Source organism: Paroedura picta, chromosome 1, assembly GCF_049243985.1.
Source record: "Paroedura picta isolate Pp20150507F chromosome 1, Ppicta_v3.0, whole genome shotgun sequence".
NCBI classification, from domain to species: Eukaryota; Metazoa; Chordata; class Lepidosauria; order Squamata; family Gekkonidae; genus Paroedura; species Paroedura picta.
Window position 1 is genome coordinate 18,622,145 of NC_135369.1, and position 21,233 is coordinate 18,643,377.

The 21,233-nt window shown below is 42.2% G+C and overlaps 1 protein-coding gene and 1 long non-coding RNA gene across 2 annotated transcripts; one reads left to right on the plus strand and one right to left on the minus strand.

Moving 5' to 3' along the window:
• Positions 1 to 504: 504 nt before the first annotated feature.
• LOC143831500 (uncharacterized) lies at positions 505 to 11,078 on the minus strand. The gene is made up of 3 exons (XR_013228894.1): positions 10,667 to 11,078; positions 9,797 to 9,911; positions 505 to 677 (listed from the first exon to the last, which is right to left on the minus strand). It is a non-coding gene; the product is annotated as an uncharacterized LOC143831500 (long non-coding RNA).
• Positions 1,521 to 20,654, plus strand: LOC143831494 (phospholipase A and acyltransferase 3-like). The gene is made up of 5 exons (XM_077324524.1): positions 1,521 to 1,583; positions 5,556 to 5,660; positions 7,311 to 7,464; positions 12,402 to 12,655; positions 20,295 to 20,654. The coding sequence occupies exons 2-5, from the start codon at positions 5,643 to 5,645 to the stop codon at positions 20,343 to 20,345; spliced, it is 477 nt and encodes a 158-aa protein (XP_077180639.1). The 5' UTR covers positions 1,521 to 1,583; positions 5,556 to 5,642; the 3' UTR covers positions 20,346 to 20,654.
• Positions 20,655 to 21,233: the final 579 nt, after the last annotated feature.

Here is a 21,233-nt window from a genome sequence, read left to right on the forward strand (position 1 = left end):
TCCTGACAGGTAAGCCCTTTCCTCACATATAGTGCCACTCTTCCACCCCTTCGATCTATTCTGTTTTTTTGATCATGGACAGTTTTATTTCTCCAATGTTTTTGTGAAATGCAGCTGAACTCAAAAGGACTGATTAGCTGTTTTAGCAAAGAATGATCATATGGCTGAATTTGAATGTTGTGACACAGTTTACTAATTTAACAGAATTAACGTTAGCTTTATATTTCCACTGTTATAATGGTAGTTCATAGTCTGAGGAACAGTGCCTGCACTCAAAAGCTCACGCCTTGAATAAATCTTTGTTGGTCTTAAAGGTGCTCCTGGATTCCTCTTTCATTGTGCTACTTCAAACCAACATGGCTACGCCCTTGACTCTATCCAAAATCTACTGTTTTGATGCCAAAAAAGAAAACCAATATTACAGATAAAATAGTTGTTGTTTTAACTTATAACAAACATTATAATAAAATGAAAAAATATCATTAATAAGTACAGATATCTCCTCTCTAACATGCAAAGGTGCAGCTCAATTCCTTCGTTTGCCCACAAATGAGCAAAAAATCTCACGGACATGCTTGTTCACAGCGGCTTCTCCCACAGAGAACTGGCAGTAAACACTGTAGATGGGTTACCAAACCGTTTTTCCCCTTGTCAGCACTGTAAAGCGTGTCAGCATGCTAAAAAAAAAAGTGCAAAGCTTTAAGGGTTTCAGTGACAGAACTTTCTCTTTCAATCAGTATATAACTTGTACTACTATTACTACTGGTGTTATATATTCAGTAGCAAGTAGATATAATAAATATATAGGTTTTACATCTAGACCAGCAGTTCCCAACCACCGTAACGCCATGACCCCCAACTGCGGCGGTGACACGCACACACGCGTGCAGGCGCAATGGCGATCAACAATCTGGAGGTGGCATGGAAGGGGGCAGTGCCATGGCTCCACTGCTGCTGGCTGCCGCCCACTGCCACCTTGCCACCGCCACAACAGTGGCAACCTGTCCTGGCAACCTCGTGGTCAGGACCCCAAGGCTGAGAACCACTGATCTAGACCTTTAAGAGTACATATCCTTGACCACCTAAGCAATCTCAAAAATCTTTGAACCTCTGTGCCAGTGGTACAACACTTCAGAACGACTTAAGAAACCATGAAAGATCTTCAGTTTTATGGCATTGAGAATATTACAGCGCCCAAGGAACACCTGATATCTATCCTAAAGAGAAGAGAGACCTTTTAGATATTCACTCTTGGGACTTTGGAACCAGCAGGCTTAAATCAAGAGATTGACTGGATGTGTGAGTAGGCACAAAATGTTGTGGCTGTTTTCTTAGTTTCTTTTTCTCCCTGATTCCAATGAACATGAGAAGATATCTATTTTCAGGTAAAAAAATGCAAAGTTTCCCCCACCCCACCCCCTCCTTTTGGCTCTGGCTGACTGCAGCTGGTCGGACACGGCTTTTCCATCAGCACTATTGCATCATCCTCTTACTTTATAAGATACTCTCCCCCATCATACCACCACTTCACTCATTGCAATACATGCACTAGTAAGGGACCCTTCACTGAAAAATTTTGGAAGGTAAATTTCATTCCATTTTTTCCCCTTTCTGTTATTACATTTTGAATGGTTTCTAAATGGTTTCTAATGGTTTTTAAATGGTTTCACAATTTCTTCTATTATGTATTAACTTGGGTGGTGTAGGATTACAGTTTATTTTTTTTATCTTTTACAGGCTTTGGAGATTTTATTGGCTGCTTTACATATTTTATGTGTGTTAAGAACTGGTGGCTCACTGGTAATTTGCGCGTTTTAGGGTGGTAAATACACTTCCCTGGACTTACCGCATTGCACTTTAAAAACGGTGAAATTGCAAGCCGCCTACTGGACAGGCAGATGTTAGTGACATCATGTGGAGGGACCTGAATACGCTGCCAACATTCAGAAGCTGCCCAGCAACATTTTTCATGTGTGGAAATGCCCAGAGTCTGTCAGGGAACTAAAGCAAGGTGTCTCAAACCCAGTCCAGGGCAGAGAGACCTCAAAACGAAAGAAACAGGTAGTTGTGACCAGGAAGGCACTGGGAGGTACTTTCCTGTAGCTCTTTCAAGAATTAGACAATAGGTTTTAAAAATCAATTGATATTTATTAAGGCGCATAACATACAAGCTACACTAGTCAGTGAAGAGGGTGTTTAATATTACTCATTATAATAGTTAATATTCACAAGCAAGAGGGTTCTAAGAACCAATAGTCCAGAGTCCGAGAGCATAAGCTGAGTTCCAAAGTAACACGGGATAATAAAGAGAAAAGCTCCACAAAATGAAGAGGATTTGCTAAAGGATAATTTCACTTTGCTTGTGATAATTTCACTTTGCTCATAACAATAAGAGGTGAATTCTCAGAGTCTCTTTTACAAGTAGAGAATGGAACGTTCTTTTTTGGGTTTTTTTTTGCAGCACCCAGAAAAACTGGCCTCATTCCACACCAAGGAGGGTGAGATATCTGCTACATCTTCTGTTTCCTGTCATTAGGAGGGCTTGCTCCCATGACTGGAAACCAAGCCAGGAAACAAATGGTCATGCAGCATTAATGGCTATCAGGCATAGGTCCATTAGGGAAAAATTAGATGCTTGATTCTTTATGTCCCCTTATCACTCCCTCCCCCTCTATAGAAACAACCAAAAACACAATTAGGGGCACCCACATATGTTTCTGGGGCCAGCTAGGGTGCCAGTTTGGTGTAGTGGTTAGGAGTGCGGACTTCTAATCTGGCATGCCAGGTTCGATTCTGCACTCCCCCACATGCATCCAGCTGGGTGACCTTGGGCTCATCACAGCACTGATAAAACTGTTCTGACCGGGCAGTGATATCCTGGCTCTCTCAGCTTCACCCACCTAACAGGGTGTCTGTTGTAGGGAGAGGAATGGGAAAGCGAATTTAAGCCGCTTTGAGCCTCCTTCAGGTAGGGAAAAGCAGCATATAAGAACCAACTCTTCTTCTTCGAAGCATAAGTTTCAAAGTTCATATGTGTTTTCTGTAGGTGGGTCAACAGTTTCACCTGATCATTTCTCCAAAATAGTTTAGATGTCAAACTTACTGCAGCTAGACAGGTGTGAATTTGTATCTTCTTGGTTCTTCTAAAACTCCTTTGTTTCTCTCATGAAGGCATCAACCCTCCTGAGAAGGGCACATAGACTGTAAATCCTTGTCTCTCAGACATTGAGGGTGGGGCTGAGGGAATGTGGACGCAAAAGGGTATAAAAGGGGAAGATGTCCATTCAAACTTTGAGCTGGCTTTACTGACTATTAAACACCTTTGATATGATACAGGAGAACTTGGTGTATGACTCTTCATTTCCAGTTTTATGAGTGGAGATTAGACACTCCAGGTGGAGTGGGGCCCTTTGGATTGGGCACACTGCAGTCTTACATAACAGTAAGACAAGTGGGTAAGTCCAAGAAAGTCTGACAAAGGAAGAAAGACAGTTGAAGTAGTAGTAGTAGTAGTAGTAGTAGTAGTAGTAGTAGTAGTAGTTCTTATATGGTGATTTTCTCTACCCAAAGGAGTCTCAAAACGGCTTACAATCGCCTTCCCTTTCCTCTCCCCACAACAGACAACCTGTGAGGTGGGTGAGGCTGAAAAAGCCCTGATATCTTGGTCAGAACAGCTTTATTAGTGTTGTGGCGAGCCCAAGGTCACCCAGCTGGCTGCATGTGGGGGAGGAGTGCAGAATCAAACCTGGCATGCCAGATTAGAAGTCCATACTCTTAACCACTACACCAAGCTGGTGTAACACATGGATACTTATGGACAAATTACCATGTACTGCCTTTAAGGAGGGTGTTTGGTGGCTTCAGATGGCTCTCGCTGAACAAAATGGATCAGTTGCTAATGTCAGTGAGACTCGCCACTTGCCTGCTTGATCCCTTTCCCTCTTGGTGCCTTAAAATGAGCAATGGGAGGACAGGAGGCCCTCTCTGGGATATAGTCTTTCCCTATTATCAGGGAATCCCCAGGTAGGCTAAAGGATGCAGTGATTTGACCTCCATGAAAGAAAACAGCATTGGACCCCCGAGGACCTGACGAACCTCTTTCCTGTTTTGTGCCTGGCGTTTCTAAGAGTGGTGGTTTCAAGGGCAGCCACGGACCAACTTCTAGCATGCCTAGAGAAAGCTTCAGTTCCTGAACCAGTTAAATCTGGCTTTGGTCACCCTGATGGATGGATGATCTCCAAGAACAGGTGGACAGAGGTGGGCTGGCACTGAGTGTGTTATTAGACCCCACTGCAGCGTTTATGTGGCAGATCACGAGCTCCTCACTCACTGCCTCATGGATGGTGGTATGTAGGGGACAGCCCTTCAATAGCTGATCTCCTTCCTTCATGATCGTGAAAAGAAGGTTGCTGTGGGAGAGACCTATTTGCACCCTTATGAACTCCCTTGTGGAGTACCACGGGGTGTAGATCTCTCTCCCACTGTATTTAACATCTTCATGCACCCTCTAGCCCAGCTAGTATGAGGGTTTGGGCTGGGATGCCAGCAATATGCAAATGACACCCAGCTTTACTTCCTAATGGCCAGCTGATTAGACTCTTCCCCAGAAACATTCACCAGATGTTTGGAAGCTGTAAAGGTCGGACTCAAGCAGCCTGAGACTCAACTCCTCCATGACAGAGGTCCTGTGGCTGGTTAGAAAAGGACCGGGCAAGGAAGCGCGACTGCCCTGCCTAGATGAAGTACAGCTTACTGCTGTGCAATCTGCTAGGAACTTGAGCGTGATCTTTGATGTCTCCATGTCAATGGAGGTGCAGGTCTCCAAGGTAGCTCAGTTGGCATTTTACCATCTCTGCCAGGCAAAGCTAGCTGGCCCCAGAACACCTGAACACAGTGACCCATGCAATGGTCACTTCCAGGCTGGACTTCTGTAATATGCTGTACGCATGCCTTTCTTTGACGCTGATCCAGAAACTGCAACTGGTCCATGCATGTCAAAGGACATAGAAGTTTGCCAAAACGTATAGCTATGTATACATTCTGTGGCTATTGGATTTTAAGATGCTGTGTAGTTTTTGGACCTTGACCAGAATTACCTTGTGATCAACCAATTGCAGGAAAACTTTTTCTAGTGATTTTCCAGAGACCAGAGACTGACCTTTTGGCCTTGCTCGACAGCAAAGAGCAGAGACCAGTTTGGCAAATAATCTCTACACATTGTTGTATGGCTGGCAGTATAAACAATTACAGCTTATAATAAAGGAAGGTAATACAGAAAAAGGACATTAGAAATCCACTGTCTGCAAAACTTCAGAACTTTAGCACTTTAGAACTGTAAAATGTTAAACGTCAATAATCTGTTACAAATAGAACAACTATCTTTTTTCAGGTAAGCATTTTGAATTGTTTCTAGATTTGTAATGAGTGTATTACTTGATCCTTACCTTTCTGACATAAGATCTTTAGCAGAAGCTCAACAGTAAGGAAATGAGGTTACATTGCATCTATATCTCTCTCATTACAACTGATGTTTCTCCCACCTACCATTACATTAGAGTAAGGCAGGAAAGTGCAACCAACTTGAAAATCGTGACAGCTGAATATCTGAGGAAAACCCACAGAAGACCTGAACACAAGTCACCATGTCTTGGGAGCCAGAAGTAAGTACAAGAGATTGTTTAGAAATTAACATTCCTGGGGTAGGTTGGGGAATTGGGGTTCCAATTTATGGTGACCCTATAATGACTGGGGAAGGCACTGGCAATTCTACCCTGTATTGAGTCAGTCTGCCATGAAAACACTAGAGGGCGTCACCCCAAAGGTCAGACATGACTCAGTGCTTGCACATGGGATACCTTTACCTTTACCTTTATGAATTAATGTCCGACTCTTGGTGATCCTAAGGCTCAACTGTTGCTACGATTTGCATGTACTTCTTTTCAACAATGAACACAAACAAATCAAAACTATGTTATCAGGTTATCGACCCATACATGAATACAAGCACCGATATTTGCTCCAAATTTTAATTCTCTAACCTGATCCCTTCCTTCTGAATTTGAAGATTAGTGCTTTGGCACTGTTTGGCTGATTAAAGGCTTGCGTCTATGTTTCATCTCTCTCCCCTTTTGCACTTGCTACTGAGGAGACACACTAGTATGCTTTTGGGGAGTAAGGTTAACTACTGCCCCTCCCATCTTCTGTTCCTGGTACATATGAGCCAAACAAAGCATTATCATGGGTCACAAGATCAGAGCAGCCTGATTGAATAATTGAAATAATTTTTAAAATAAAATAAAATCACACACCCTGTATGATAACACAACAGACTATCCAAGGATAAAAAGAAATGTGAATAAAATGCAGACCTCTAGAATGTGAGTTTTACATATTCCTACAAATTGTAGTATGTGATAGGCATCAGAATTCTTAGAATTTCAAGAATTTAGAGATCATCCATTACCTAGTGTGACAGAATAAAGGGGCGGAAACTCCCCAGGGTGAAGGGTTCCGGGAAATAATTTCGTAAGTGCTGCTATCACTTCCTATAGACTCTAGACTGACCAGCTAATATGGTTTTCTTTTAGTGTAGCACTAACTCACTGAAGGAATAACAAAGTGTACACCTTGGATAATACCTCATGGAAAACTCTGTACTGTCTGTACAGTTTGGCATATAGGGAAGATGTTTAGAGAAATAGCCAGTAGTAAACAAAGCTAAAAATATCATTTAAAAGTTTCGATGAAAAAAAAATTGGGAGAAGGATAGTTACGGCCTACCCATGTCCTTGAACCAGAAATTGCAGCTGGTACAGAATGCAGCTGCTAAAGTCCTCACAGGTACATTGTGAAGGTCCCACATCCAGCTTGTGCTGAGGCAGCTGCACTAGTTGCCAGTTGCAGCATGGATCAAGTTAAAGGTTCTGGTATTAAAATTTAAGGGTATTCACAGTCTGTACCCCACCTATCTGAAAGACTGCCTACTTCTTTATGCCCCCCTTAGGGCACTTCACTTGGTGGGTGCAAATTTGTTGGCTGTAATGCATTTTGCCACAGCCTTGTATCTCTTTCTTGGCTTGCTGACGATGGTCAGAACTTTATCTTGTGCTCTAGAGTGCAAGGGGTGTCACCCAGCTAACATAACCCCCAAAAGGATTGTCTGTGTCTCATCCTCTATCTCTCAACTACTCTCTCAGGCCCACTTGAGACAAGCCCTTCAGAAACTTGCATAAGCAGTTCCTCCGTTTAGTCTCTATGGTTGAGATGCTCCTGCCATTGAAAAGGTCTGAGACATCTGTTCATCCTTGCAGGTGAAGCCAGAATCTGGAGATCTGATTGAGATTCACCGACCTTTTTATCAACATTGGGCTATCTACATAGGAGAAGAAGAAGAGGAGGAGGAGGAAAAAGGAGAACAGTTGGTTCCTATAAGCAATGGATACGTGGTCCATTTTGCTCCAGAATGTAAGGACTTCTCTATTAAAGAGCAGAAAGCAAGATTTAGGGAGTTAATGGCTAGAGACGTTTCCAGATACCCCTCCCTGGTAAATGCATGCCAGCTATGTTGCGCCTGTAGTGTTTGCATTCTTTAAGACAGCCTAGCCCAGCCTCCTCAGGAGCAGTGCCCTCATTTTGAGGCAGCAAGGCTCGAGAGTATCTACAGGAGTTAGAACACTGGCTTGCATGCAATCGACCAGCTCTGCTATTATATAAAAAAGGCAAACTATCGCCCAATAAGGCTGCTTCCAGTTATTGGTATACTCTATGCAACATTTCTGGCTTTAAAATTAACATATTGGATTTCTAGTAAACACATCCTTGGACCCAAGTAGATTAGGTTCAAAAAAGGAAATTCCCCACTAGACCATTGCATTGTGGTGTCTAAAAAGTGAAACATATACAAAACTTTGAGGCATGACCTTTATTGACCTAAGAATGGCCTTTGATTCCATCCCAAGAGAAAATCTGTAGGTAAAAATTGCTGCCCCCCAAATTTTACAATTTTTAGTTATACTTAGGTAACACTCATCAAATAAAACTTTCTGCAAATGGCAGTCAAATCAAATCAAATACCTCTCTTGTTGTTATTAACCAAACTTAGGTGTGTGTGTGTGTGTGTGCGTGTTAAAAGTGTGCTAAAATAATTCAAGCTAAAACTCAGATTTTCCATAGATTTCTAGCATTTTTGAACAAGGTTAAGTAAATAAATCTGGTGGTGGCTTCAGATGTCTGGGGATTTTGGTCTCTCAATAGATGTTGAAGCAGTGTCATAGGATTATGGGTGTCTACTTCTCCCATCATAGGTTTTATAATGTGGTTTCTGAGGTGGCTCTGTCACTCACAGTGTAGTAGGATATATACCCTGGTCTATGGATATGAGGGTGATCTGGCTGTGATTTCTGTCACGCCATTAATTGCCAGGGTTGATTAGGATGATCTGGCTGGCTAGGTGGATGTTCCCTACATCCCTCACTTCTCGATGTGCATCTTTCCCAAATCTGCACTCTTAGTGGAAGAGGATGACCATTCCAGTTAGGAGTGTACCATTCTTTAATCAAGGGTATATGATAGCTGTGCTCCACTGCTACAACCTCCAAACAAGTTTAAGGTCCAGAAGGCAGTCTAACAGAAGAAGAAGAAGAAGAAGAAGAAGAGTTGGTTCTTATATGCCGCTTTTCCCTACCCGAAGGAGGCTCAAAGCGGCTTACAGTCGCCTTCACATTCCTCTCCCCACAACAGACACCCTGTGGGGTGGGTGAGGCTGAGAGAGCCCTGATATCACTGCTCGGTCAGAACAATTTTATCAGTGCCGTGGCGAGCCCAAGGTCACCCAGCTGGATGCATGTGGGGGAGCGCAGAATCGAACCCGGCATGCCAGATTAGAAGTCCGCACTCCTAACCACTACACCAAACTGGCTCTCCCCAGAGAAAAGCCCCATCAATATTGAGGTAAAGCAAGGAAGTATCTTGCTCCAAACTGTTCAATTTCTGCTTTCATGATCTCCCAGCCTTTATACAGAAAATCAATAGGAACTTCCCAATTTCTGGGAAAAGACCAACCCCAGTGTTATAGTTATAGTTACAGTTACAGTTACAGTTATATACCGCTGCTCTCGAATGTCTCGCGGCAGTTTACAAGATCAACAAAATATAATAAAATCCCCTAAAATACCCCATTAACACAATAACCATAATAGAATAATAACATAACAAAATCATAGAATCATAGAGTTGGAAGAGAACTCATGGGTCATCTAGTCCAACCCCCTGCACTATGCAGGACACTCACATTCCTATCGCTCATCTACTGTAACCTGTCACCCGCTTGAGCCTTCACAGAATCAGCCTCTCCATCAGATGGCTATCTAGCCTCTGTTCAAGAATTTCCAGAGATGGAGAACCCATCACATCCCGAGGAAGCCTATTCCACTGAGAAACCGCTTTAACTGTCAGGAACTTCTTCCTGATGTTTAGACGGAATTTCTTTTGAATTAATTTCATCCCATTGGTTCTGGTCCATCCCTCCGGGGCAAAAGAGAACAACTCTGCTCCATCCTCTATATGGCAGCCTTTTAAATACTTGAAGATGGTTATCAGATCCCCTCTCAGTTGTCTCTTCTCTAGGCTAAACAGACCAAGCTCACCCAGCCTTTCTTCATATGTCTTGGTCTCCAAACCCCTCACCACCTTTGTTGCCCTCCAGTTGGTCTACATCCCTCTTCAACTGCGGTGCCCAAAACTGAACACAGTACTCCAAGTGATGCCGAACCAGAGCAGAGTACAGCAGTACCATTACCTCCCGTGATCTGGACACGATACTCCGCTTGATACAGCCCAAAATCCCATACACATGGATGGGCGCAGCAGAAGCAGGGTGCCAGTTGTCAGGAGGAGGGGCTTTCTTGAGCAAGCTAGAATGAAACACAGGGTGGACATGTTTATAAGTCTTAGGCAACTGTAATTCCACAGTCACTGCATTGATAACACAAGTAACTTTAAATGGACCCATGTATTTGGGCCCTAATTTTCTAGAAGCTTGTTGACACTGTAAGTTCTTGGTAGAGAGAAATGCCCAACTTTGCATAAAGGGGAAGTGCAGCGTTTTCTATCTGCATGGTACTTATAATCCTTTTTTGCAGCCTCTAAGGTTTGCACAATAATGGGCCAGGATGAGACAATGTTCTTTGCCCACTCTTTAAAGTCTTTGGGACTGTCATCCCTGGGGATCCAGGTGGGCACAGCCTGCAAATCTGTCCTGTAGACCACTTTGAAAGGTGAAAGACCAGTGGAAGAGTGCACCCCATTATTATACGCAAATTCAGCCAGGGGTAATAAAGAAACCCAATCAGATTGCTGGTAGTTGATGAAACAATGAAGGTATTGTTCTAAAATCTGGTTAACCCTTTCAGTTTGTCCATTGGTCTCAGGGTGGTACCCCGACGTGAGAGCTTGCTCCATCCCTAGTATGCTGTCCTAGCTGGCCATGCCCTGTGGCTGCTGTGCCAGAGGAGCCGGGGCTGCAAAGCTTCGCCTGAGCAACATCAAGTCCAGTCCATGTTGCCAGGAGGTAAATCAGCACAGTGCAGGGGCAATACAGGGAGTAGTCAAAACAAGCCAAAGTCGGAGTCCAGTTATCAAATATTTATACCAAGCCAATCCACTTTACCGAGTGCGTTGTCAGAATCCGGTGCCGGGGTCAGAGAAGCTGAGGGAAGCCAGCAATAATCAGTCTGATGTCCAAGAAGAGTTGTCAAGCTGGTGCCAGGGGTCTCAGGAGCCAGAGGAAGTCAAAACGAAGTACAGGAATTCAAAAGCCGGTCCGAGGGGTGTCTGCATAAAATTGCTTCCACAACGAAGCCTTTTGCCGTTTCAGCTAATTGCAGCCCAGCTAATTCCCTGCACCTGGGGGATGACTCACTCCGTCTTCCCCCGAAGTGCTTTCAGCTGGGCCCCATCTAAGTTGACAGCTCGCCTGCAGCCAACGGCCCCTTCGGCGTTCTGCCAACCCCACCCTATGTTGTCTCCTGCACCTTTCAATCGAATCATCCAATCCAGCCTGCTGTTGCCGTGCCAGTCTCCGTGATCTCTCTGGCTGCCTGGAGCAGCCCTCCCCAGGGTCCTCGTCAGACTCCCCGGAGTCTTCAGCCTGATCTGGGGCAGCTCTGGCAACTCGGGAGGAGGTAGCGGAGGCGTGACACCTAGTGTTTTGAGAAGCTCCCGCCAGAACTTGGCAATGAACTGTGCCCCACGATCCAACAAGCATCTATTCAGTAATCCATGTCGTTTGTACACATGCACCACAAACAGTGAGGCCAGTTTGGCGGCCATGGGCAGCCTTGCGCCTGGGATGAAAAGTGCTTGTTCGGAAAACGCATCCACCAGCACCCAAATTACCATTTTCCCCTGGCTGGGCGGAAGATCTGTGAGGGGGGGGATAGGTTGCAACAGTCCTTTAGCTATTCCTACTGCGTCTTTAGAGGTCAAGCAAATGGAGCAGCCTTTTATAAAATGCTCCACATCAGTTCTCAAGGTGGGCCACCAATAATGCCTATGCACTAAATGCAGGGTTTTTACAAAGCCAAAATGACCCGCTACTTTGGAATCATGGCACAGTTTCAACACTTCTTTCTGGGCCGCTGTGGGCACATAATTTTTTTCACCTTTGCAGAACACCCCCTCCTTTTCCTGCATCAACTCTTTGAGGCGTGGAAACTTTAGATCATGGGTGATGTCCTTCTGGATCCATCCCCCAGAGGAGGGAGGACCATTTGCAGCCTGACTGTGCATCACTGCTGCCAATCCCAATTGGGTGGGGCTGAATACCATGTCCACCAATGGCTCACACTTGCTGTCATACTGTGGCAAGCGGGACAGTGCATCCTCCAAAATATTCAGTTTGCCAGGCAAATGGTGGAGAGTAAAGTACAAGCGGAAAAATTCCACCCAGTGCATCTGTTTTGCCAAGAGGGATAGGGGCTGCCTCAAATCCTGCAAGTTCTTATGGTTTGTCCATACTTCGAAAGGCATTGGGGACCCATCTAGCCAATGCCGCCAAGTGGTTAAAGCTAGCTTCAGTGCGGCCGCTTCTTTCTTCCAGATGTTGTTAAGTGCGAAGTCGTATTTGACCCATTGCGACCCCATGGACAATGATCCTCCAGGCCTTCCTGTCTTCTACCATTCCCCAGAGTCCATTTAAGTTTGAACCTACAGCTTCAGTGACTCCATCCAGCCACCTCATTCTCTGTCGTCCCCTTTACCTTTCCAAATCACCCACCAGGAAAACCTCTGCTCTTTTTCTATAACTATTGGGAGGACAAAAATGTATAGATTAATTTATTGATGAAATGCAGATCAATTAGACTGAAAGTTGACCTAGGTATATGTTTTTTTCTGTTCTCAAGCTGGCCTCCTTGGTCTTGCCAGTGTCATCTTACCCATTGCAGTGGTGAAGAAGGAGCGTCTTCAGAAAGTGGTGGGGAATGATAAGTATGTCATCAATAAAAAATATGATGAAAGATTCCAACCGCTCCCTGTGGATGAGATCATCTCCCGGGCAAAGGCAATGGTGGGGAGAACGATGCCTTACAGCCTGCTCGATCATAACTGTGAGCATTTTGTCACTAAACTGCGTTATGACACTGCAGTCTGTGACCAGGTATGTAGACCCATTTCCTCTTTGAGTATTGATAATCTATGCAGTGATATTGAACTCTGGGGTGTCTCCCGGTCCTAAAGAGTAAAGGCCTGACCAGACCATACATTATCCTCTTCTCAACTTACAAGGACTACTCTGCTGCGACCAGCATGTTGACTGGAGTGGGTTGTAGGGACTATATTGCCCTAGGCTTCTTCCATCTATATTGACTCCCAGTTGGCCCCAGTTGGCTCATATTGAGGTGCTGGTATTGACTTTTAAAGCCTTATATGGCCTGGGACCAATATACCTTAAGAACCATATTCTCTGTACAAACCTACCCACCCACTCTAGTCATATTTGGAGGACTTGTTTTGGTCGCCCCTTCCGTCTGAAGGTATATGGGTGGCAACGCAAGAAAGGGTCTTCTCTGCCATTGCACTACATTTCCGGAACTTCCTCCCAAGAGAGATTAGTCTGTCTCCCTTCTATTGGTGTCTTCTGTCAGTATCTATCTGTCTGTCTGTCTGTCTGTCTGTCTGTCTGTCTGTCTGTCTGTCTGTCCATCCATTTATCCATCCATCCATTTTATTTTTACATTTCTATACTGCCACTCTCCAAAAAGTCTTGTGGCAGTTCATAACAATAATAAAATACAGTCAAACCCCTAAAAACACCCCTTACATTACATCTATTCCTATGAAGAGTTCTAATCTCCCACTCCCCCCCCCCATTCAGCCCATGGGTCAAGTTCACTTTCACTGGGAGCAAGGGACCAGAGTGTAAACTGCACAGAGCTTTTATTTCAACCCCTGCCCTCTACACAACAGTGGTCCCCAACCTTTTTTAGGCTGGGGACCGGCAGGGCAACTGCCCCGCCCGTGCATTGTGCATGCGCGGCCATGATTCCCTCTCCCCCCCCTCCCGTAGTAAGAAGCTTCCCGGGCCGCAAGCTTGCGGCCTGGGAAGTTTTTTACTGCGGGGGGGGGCAGGGAGAGGGAACCGCGGCCCGGCGCCATGGCCATGCCACGGCCCACAGGTTGCTACACAGAATGCAATTTCCGTTTGGATTTAGGGCAATTTAAAATTTCCTTCTGCAGCAAGGATTGATCCGGAGTGACCCTACCATTATTGTGCGATATCTTGCTTTTAGCCCTCAATATTTAAAGGCTGTTTTGAATCTGGGCTCTCCTCCAAGGTAGAGGACACGTGGTAGAGGATGGATGGATTGGCCACAGGTGTTCATGTGACAAAGTTGCCTTAAAGGAGAAGCCCCTAATTTCTCTCAACTTCTGTCGGTCCTGGATTTTTTCTCTCTTCTCTGCCTTTTTCAATCCTCAAGATGCTTGCTGCTTGGCTCCTCTTCCCCCCCCCCTTCAAGAAAAGAAAGAAAGAGGCTTGGCTTCCCCCCTTATGAACTACCCTAACCACGTGCAGAACACTTTCCTGTTTCAATGAGGGGGGGGGGAGAGAGGAAGATCCGAGTTCAAAGTGATCTGAATTCAACAGGATTGACAATGGAATAAACAAAGTAAGTGCAGACTCTGCCCTGATCTAATCATACATTGGGGGGGATCCTCTGATGGTAACACCAAGACCCTGCCCTAGCCTCAACCATACACCTGGTGAAAGAGCTCCATCTTGGAGACCCTGCAGAAAGCTGAAAACTCCAGCAAAGTCCTTAGCACTTCTGGGAGCTCATTCCACCAGGCAGAGGCCAGGACTGAAAATGCTCTGGCCCTGGTCGATTTATTTATTATTTATATAGGATTTCTCCCCAGTGTTCCACAATCATAGTTTGGAACAGTTTTTTAAAAAATATTTTTATTATAATTAATAAATAACAGACAATCAACAGAAACGCCCCACCAAAAACAAAATTCACTGCAGCACAACTCTGTAGCTTAATACAGTCTCCCCTCATTTGAATCCTGTAGACAATGTCCATTTCATCTATTACAATTCAACTGTTCATCTTAATTCCAAGTCACACATTACAACACCAGTTTACATACCTTATAGTCTGAAAATTTCCTTTAGTAATGTGCCAAATCCAGCCAAATTATATTGAAATCCTCAGTCTTTTTCTCCCCATGAATTACTTTAATGTTATTTGTTAACTTTTCCAACATCATAAACTGCCTAATTTTCTTTCGCCAATTATCGAATGAGAATTATCTGCGTTTTTCCATTTAGTAGCAATTAACATCCTGGCAGCTACAATCAGAAAGTTCACCAATATTTTCTGCTTACATTGAGCATTTTCATTGAGAAATAAATTGAGGAGAACCAACTGGACTGAAGGTTCCAATTTCACTTTTATAATTTTACTAATTTCCAAAAACATTTTCTCCCAGAATTTCATTATTGCTGGACATTCCCACCACATATGAACAAAAGTTCCCTCCCTTCCACAGCCTCTCCAACATTTTTTATCCCCAGATTTCTTCATTAGATATACCCTAATTGGGGTATAATACCATTTTTGTATTACCTTTATTGCATGTTCTTGGACTTTACTTGATAATGACTTAAATGGAACTTTCCTAAATATCTTATTCCACTCCATCCCATTAATTCTGATATTTAGGTCTAATTCCCACATTTTTTATTGTTTGTGATGCAGGTTGTTACTGATCTAATAATATTTTATATAATTTCGATATTAGTTTCCCTTCTATTTTATCTATGTTGTCGATTAATTGTTGAAAATCTGTTAATGGTCTATCCAATTGTATTTGAATTTCTTTCCTTTGCAGAAAGGATGAAATTTGAAGTTTCAACATCCAGTTACATCCCTCTGGAAAATGTTTTTCATGTCTTAATATCTCGTTAACCTCTGATAAATTTGTATGAATATTTTTAAGAAGAAGGACTTTACCAAGGTCTCCTATAATGTCTAATCCATAACTTCTAAATGCTAAAAATTTTGGGTGGCACAAAATAGGTGTTAATGGGGAGATTGCAGGGTATAGGTTCTTTTTCCATTTTTTCCATACAAGAATCGGGCTGTGAAGAGTAAGCAAAGAGTTTATATTTAAATTTTTACCAGCGATCTTGCCGAATAAAACTTGGAAACCTCCTATTTTCTCCAAAATACAATTAACCAAGTTTGAACTGTTAATTTCCCTTGAGAGAGATAGGAAAGGAATAATATGTCTTAAAAGATACGCATCATAATATAAAGAAATATTTGGAATTCCCCAACCTCCTTCATTTACTGAATGGTATCTCAATAATTTTGCTGTTCTCGGTTTCCTGGATTTAAAAATAAATTTGTCTATTTGTATTTGCCATATCCTTAAGATCTTATCAGAAAGATGGCATGGTAATACAAAAAATAAATATCATAATTTTGGGATAATAAACATTTTAACCCATGCAATTCGAGTGAATGTTTTTCCCATTCTGTTTCCCATCCTATTCTGTTTTTCCCATTTCTTCAAGTCTAATTTTATTTGTCTCCACAATGGTTTATAATTATATTGATACATCTTATTCAAATTTTAGTAATTGTTATACCAAGATATCTGAAATTTTTATGAACTAATGGGATATTTAATTTCTCAGAAGCCTCTAGCTGTATTTTAGGAATAATATTACTACATAACAGACTAGATTTTGAAAAGTTTATCTTTAGCCCTGAAATTAGACTAAAATTTTGAAATTCTTCCTTAATAGGTTTTATAGATGATTTTAAATCTGCTATTGATAGCAACATATCATCAGCATACATTGTTAACAACCTTTCCACCCCACCGCAATTAAAGCCTCTAATTTCCTGATTATTTCTTAATTTATTTGCTAGAGGCTCTAAAGCCAGAATAAAAAGTAATGGGGAAAGAGGGCATCCTTGTTTAGTACCATAGTTAATTTCCACTTTCCCTGAAATACTATTGATTGAAATATTTGCATAAGAGGTGGAATAAATAGATTGAATTGCGTTATTAAATCTATTTTCAAAACCATAGCATTGTATTAACTTTTTTAGGTAATACCAATCAAGTGAATCAAATGCTTTTTAAACATCTAAAGATATTAATGCCAATTCTGTTTTTTCCTTTTTTGAAAAATATAACAACCCCATCACTTTTCTAATTGCATCTGCAATATAACTTTTGGAACAAAGCCATATTGATCTATGCTAATTAAATTACGAATGCAATTTTTTAATCTAGAAGCCAAAATTTTAGTACAAATTTTGTAATCTGTGTTCATTAACGATATGGGTCTATATGACTCCCTAGATGTAGGGTCCTTATTTGTTTTTGGGATTAAAATTAATTTGGCTTCAAGCCAAGAAGGAGGAAGAGAAGCTCCATCCATAATTTCATTATATAGCTGTAAAAGGTGGGGAACCAAAATGTCTTTATATTGTTTATAAAATACTGCTGTATATCCATCTAATCCAGGTGCTGCTCCTACTCTTAATGAATCAATATCTGTTTTAATTTCTTCTACTGTTATTTGTCTATCTATCATGTCTCTCATTCCCAACTCTAATTGAGGAATCTTCACAGAAAGGCGGTATTCGTTAATCCTTTGAGAGTGGGATTCCTTTGCGGCATACAAATTGTTATAGAATTCCAAGAAGGATTCTAATATTTCCTTAGGATGGTTAACCAATTTTCCCTTAGAGTTATTTATTGCCATAATCCATTTCCTTGTTTGATTTAATTTCACTTTGTTTGCTAATAATCTCAAGCATTTTCCTTCAAATTCATAATATTTTTGTTTCATATACCATAATTTTAAATTTGTTCTATTCATATCTAACATATTTAATTCTTCTAATTTGTGATCTAATTTAACTTTAACTGCGGGGGATCCTGATCTTTTATAAATATCTATTAATTTACCAACTTCAATTTCCATATCCTTAATTTGTTTATTTTTTTGTTTATTCTTGATAAATTCTTAATACAGTCTCCCCTCATTACAGCTTTCATAGCTTGCCACCTTAATGTATTTGATATTGAGCTGTCTGCATTTTCTTGAAAGTACCTTTCCAATGTCACTTTCAGGTTTTGTCTACTTGTACTATCTGTCAAGAGCCTCTTGTGGCGCAGAGTGGTAAGGCAGCAGACATGCAGTCTGAAAGCTCTGCCCATGAGGCTGGGAGTTCAATCCTAGCAGCCGGCTCAAGGTTGACTCAGCCTTCCATCCTTCCGAGGTCGGTAAAATGAGTACCCAGCTTGCTGGGGGGTAAACAGTAATGACTGGGGAAGGCACTGGCAAACCACCCCGTATTGAGTCTGCCATGAAAACGCTGGAGGGCGTCACCCCAAGGGTCAGACATGACCCAGTGCTTTCACAGGGGGATACCTTTACCTTTACCTTACTATCTGTCAAAAGAACAGGATTAAACTTCCAGATATAGTTAGTGCTGGTCTGGATTGTATTTATAATAGCTATAATCGGAGCATGATCTGTATTCTTAATCATGCCAATTTACATTTTCTCAACCCAGTGCAATGCTTCCTTCAAGATAAGAATCGCATCTAGCCTAGAGAAGCATCCATGTACTGTTGAATAAAATGTACATGACTTACATGGGGGATACGCTTCTAGGTAACACTGTGTGTGAAGGAGAACTTGGGGTACTTGTGGATTGTAAACTAAACATGAGCAGGCAGTGTGATGCAGCGGTAAAAAAGGCGAATGCCATTTTGGGCTGTATCAACAGGGGCATCACATCAAAATGACAAGCTGTCATAGTCCCATTGTATTTGGCACTGGTCAGACCACACCTGGAGTACTGTGTGCAGTTCTAGAGGCCTCACTTCAAGAAGGACGTAGATAAAATTGAAACGGTACAGAGGAGAGCGACGAAGATGATCTGGGGCCAAGGGACCAAGCCCTGTGAAGATAGGTTGAGGGACTTGGGAATGTTCAGCCTGGATAAAAGGAGGTTGAGAGGGGACATGATAGCCCTCTTTAAGTATTTGAAAGGTTGTCACTTAGAGGAGGGCAGGATGCTGTTCCCGTTGGTTGCAGAGGAGAGGACGCGCAGTAATGGGTTTAAACTACAAGTACAACGATATAGGCTAGATACCACCTAAGAAGGTGGTGAGCTCTCCCTCACTGGCAGTCTTCAAGCAAAGGTTGGATACACACTTTGTTGGTAATTTCCCCTGCAATCTTGATCCCAATTTGTGACTCCTCTAACCCTGCCTTTCTCATGATATGCTCCGCATACAAGTTAAATAGGCAAGGCGACAGTATACAGCCTTGCCGAACTCCTTTCTCAATTTTGAACCAATCAGTGATTCCATGCTCGGTTCTCACTGTTGCTTCTTGACCTGCATATAGGTTTCTCAAGAGACAAATAAGATGCTCTGGTATTCCCATCTCTTTAAGAATTTGCCACAATTTGTTGTGCTCCACATAATCAAAGGCTTTAGCATAATGAAGCAGAAGTAGATGTTCTTCTGGAACTCCCTAGCTTTCTCCATGATCCAGCGTATGTTGGCTATTTTATCTCTAGTTCCTCTGCCTCTTCGAAATCCTGCCTGTACTTCTGGAAGTTTTCAGTCCACATATTGCTGGAGCCTAGCTTGTAGTTGCTATAGCAGAAATGAAACACTATAGTTTTAAAAACCAAATCTTAATATGTCAGCAACCATTCTGCATATGTATTATTTAATATTGTTGTTTTTGTTTCCAAAGATTATTTTCTTTTACATTTGTTATTATTACATTCATTATTATTGGTTCTGAGGGATTCAATGGTAAACATTTATAACTGTAGTAGTCTTGGTTTTCCATCCAGGTGGGTCACCTTATCACAGATTGTGCCCCTCATCTGACTGAGCCTCTCTTATTTCAGACAAAATTCTCTGAAAAGTCTCAGTTTTAAGCAAATAAAAGTGGCCATTCAAAAAGTTCATAAATCTAGATCTAGATCCTTTCCATACATATTACTGCCAACTCCCCCATCCTATATTGGTGTAGATGGTTTTTCCTACCTAAATGCAGAATTTTACATTTGTCCCTATTGAATTGCTAATCTGGCAAGCTAGGTTCAATTCTGCACTCCCCACATGCAGCCAGCTGCATGACCTTGGGCTCACCACAGCACTGATAAAGCTGTTCTAACTGAGCACTAATATCAGGGCTCTCTCAGCCTCACCCACCCCACAGGGTGGTCTGTTGTGGGGAAGGTGATTTTAAGCTGCTTTGAGACTCCTTCTGGCAGAGAAAAGCGGCATATAAGAACCAGCTCTTCTTTTTCTTCTTCTAAAAGTTAAAGTTAAAACAACTCTAAAAAGTTAAAACATTAAAACATTCCAGTTCTGCCAGTTGTGCCCTCAACTAGGTCCCAGATGGGGGAGGTCTGGCAGGGGCAGATCTTCCATCTCCTCTCCTTCCTCCCCTAGTGGTGAGGCCAGCTACTATGGTGGATGTTATTTTTGGCCTCGAGCATAAGGCTTTGTATTAAAACAAGTTGAAGCTTGCATTGAGGAAAGCTCCTTCTGCCGGCAGTATAGCCCAGTTCTTGAGCCTATCAAGATCATCTGGAATATTTATTTCCTGTTTATTCCCATCCATTTTTGTTAACAAACAGTGAATATGGGGCTTTTTGTGTTTGTTGTTTCATCAGTGTGGGAATAAACGCAAATGCACCATGAAAACTCAGTCTTCTTTTCCCCCCCTGCAGGTCTCAGATGGTCTCAGATGGTTACTTGAAGATAAGAGGATGCCTGATTAGAATCCTAGCATCTTCGGCATACAAATTATATTTACCAAAACGTCAAAAGGAGTGACCACTGAAACAACAGGTGAAGATGCTACCCAAACGATGTCTCCTGCTTAAATTGACACTGTCAATCCCTACTTAAATTTATATTGTTTTTAAGGGTATTGTTGGAGATTTTATTGTATTTTATTCGTTCTTGTAAACCACTGCGAGACATTGTGAGCATCATTATATAAATATAATTATAAATAAATAAATATAAATAAAACTAGCTGTATTAGCTGGAGCCTTATTCAAAGACAGGCAACTCTGGGATCTCTACCTATGTATACTAGACTATTCCATTGAGAAACTCTTAAATAAACCAGTCTGGAGTAACTGGAATATTGACTTATTAAAGAAGATCTTAAAGCAAAACAGAAACATACATACACTCAAACTCATGAAATATACACACAAGAGATTAACTAAAGAAACACAGGGGTGAAAGGGAATAATTTTAGAAAAAAGAAACAATAGTTACCATTGTCTGTGGATTCAACGAAACTTGGAGATTGGCATCTTGGAGAAGGAAAAGGAGTCGGCTATGTGCAGGCAGGTGGAGTATGCAGGGCACTGAAACACACACACATAGAAGATGAAGGCAGGCCCTCACGTAATGGGGGCATGTGGAGAATCCCAGAGATCACATACAGAGAAACTAATAGTAGATGCTCTGTGTTTTAGGAAAATTGTAACCACGGGTTTATGGTTGATGTGCTAACAATGCACTGATGTGATTTCTTGTGTATGACAAAGAAACTGGAAAGCATGTGATGAGCTTGTCCAGTGTGAGGACAATATCATTGGGTGAAACCTTGGAAGTTTCCCAAGAGGTAGGCAATACCTGTGATTGCTAAA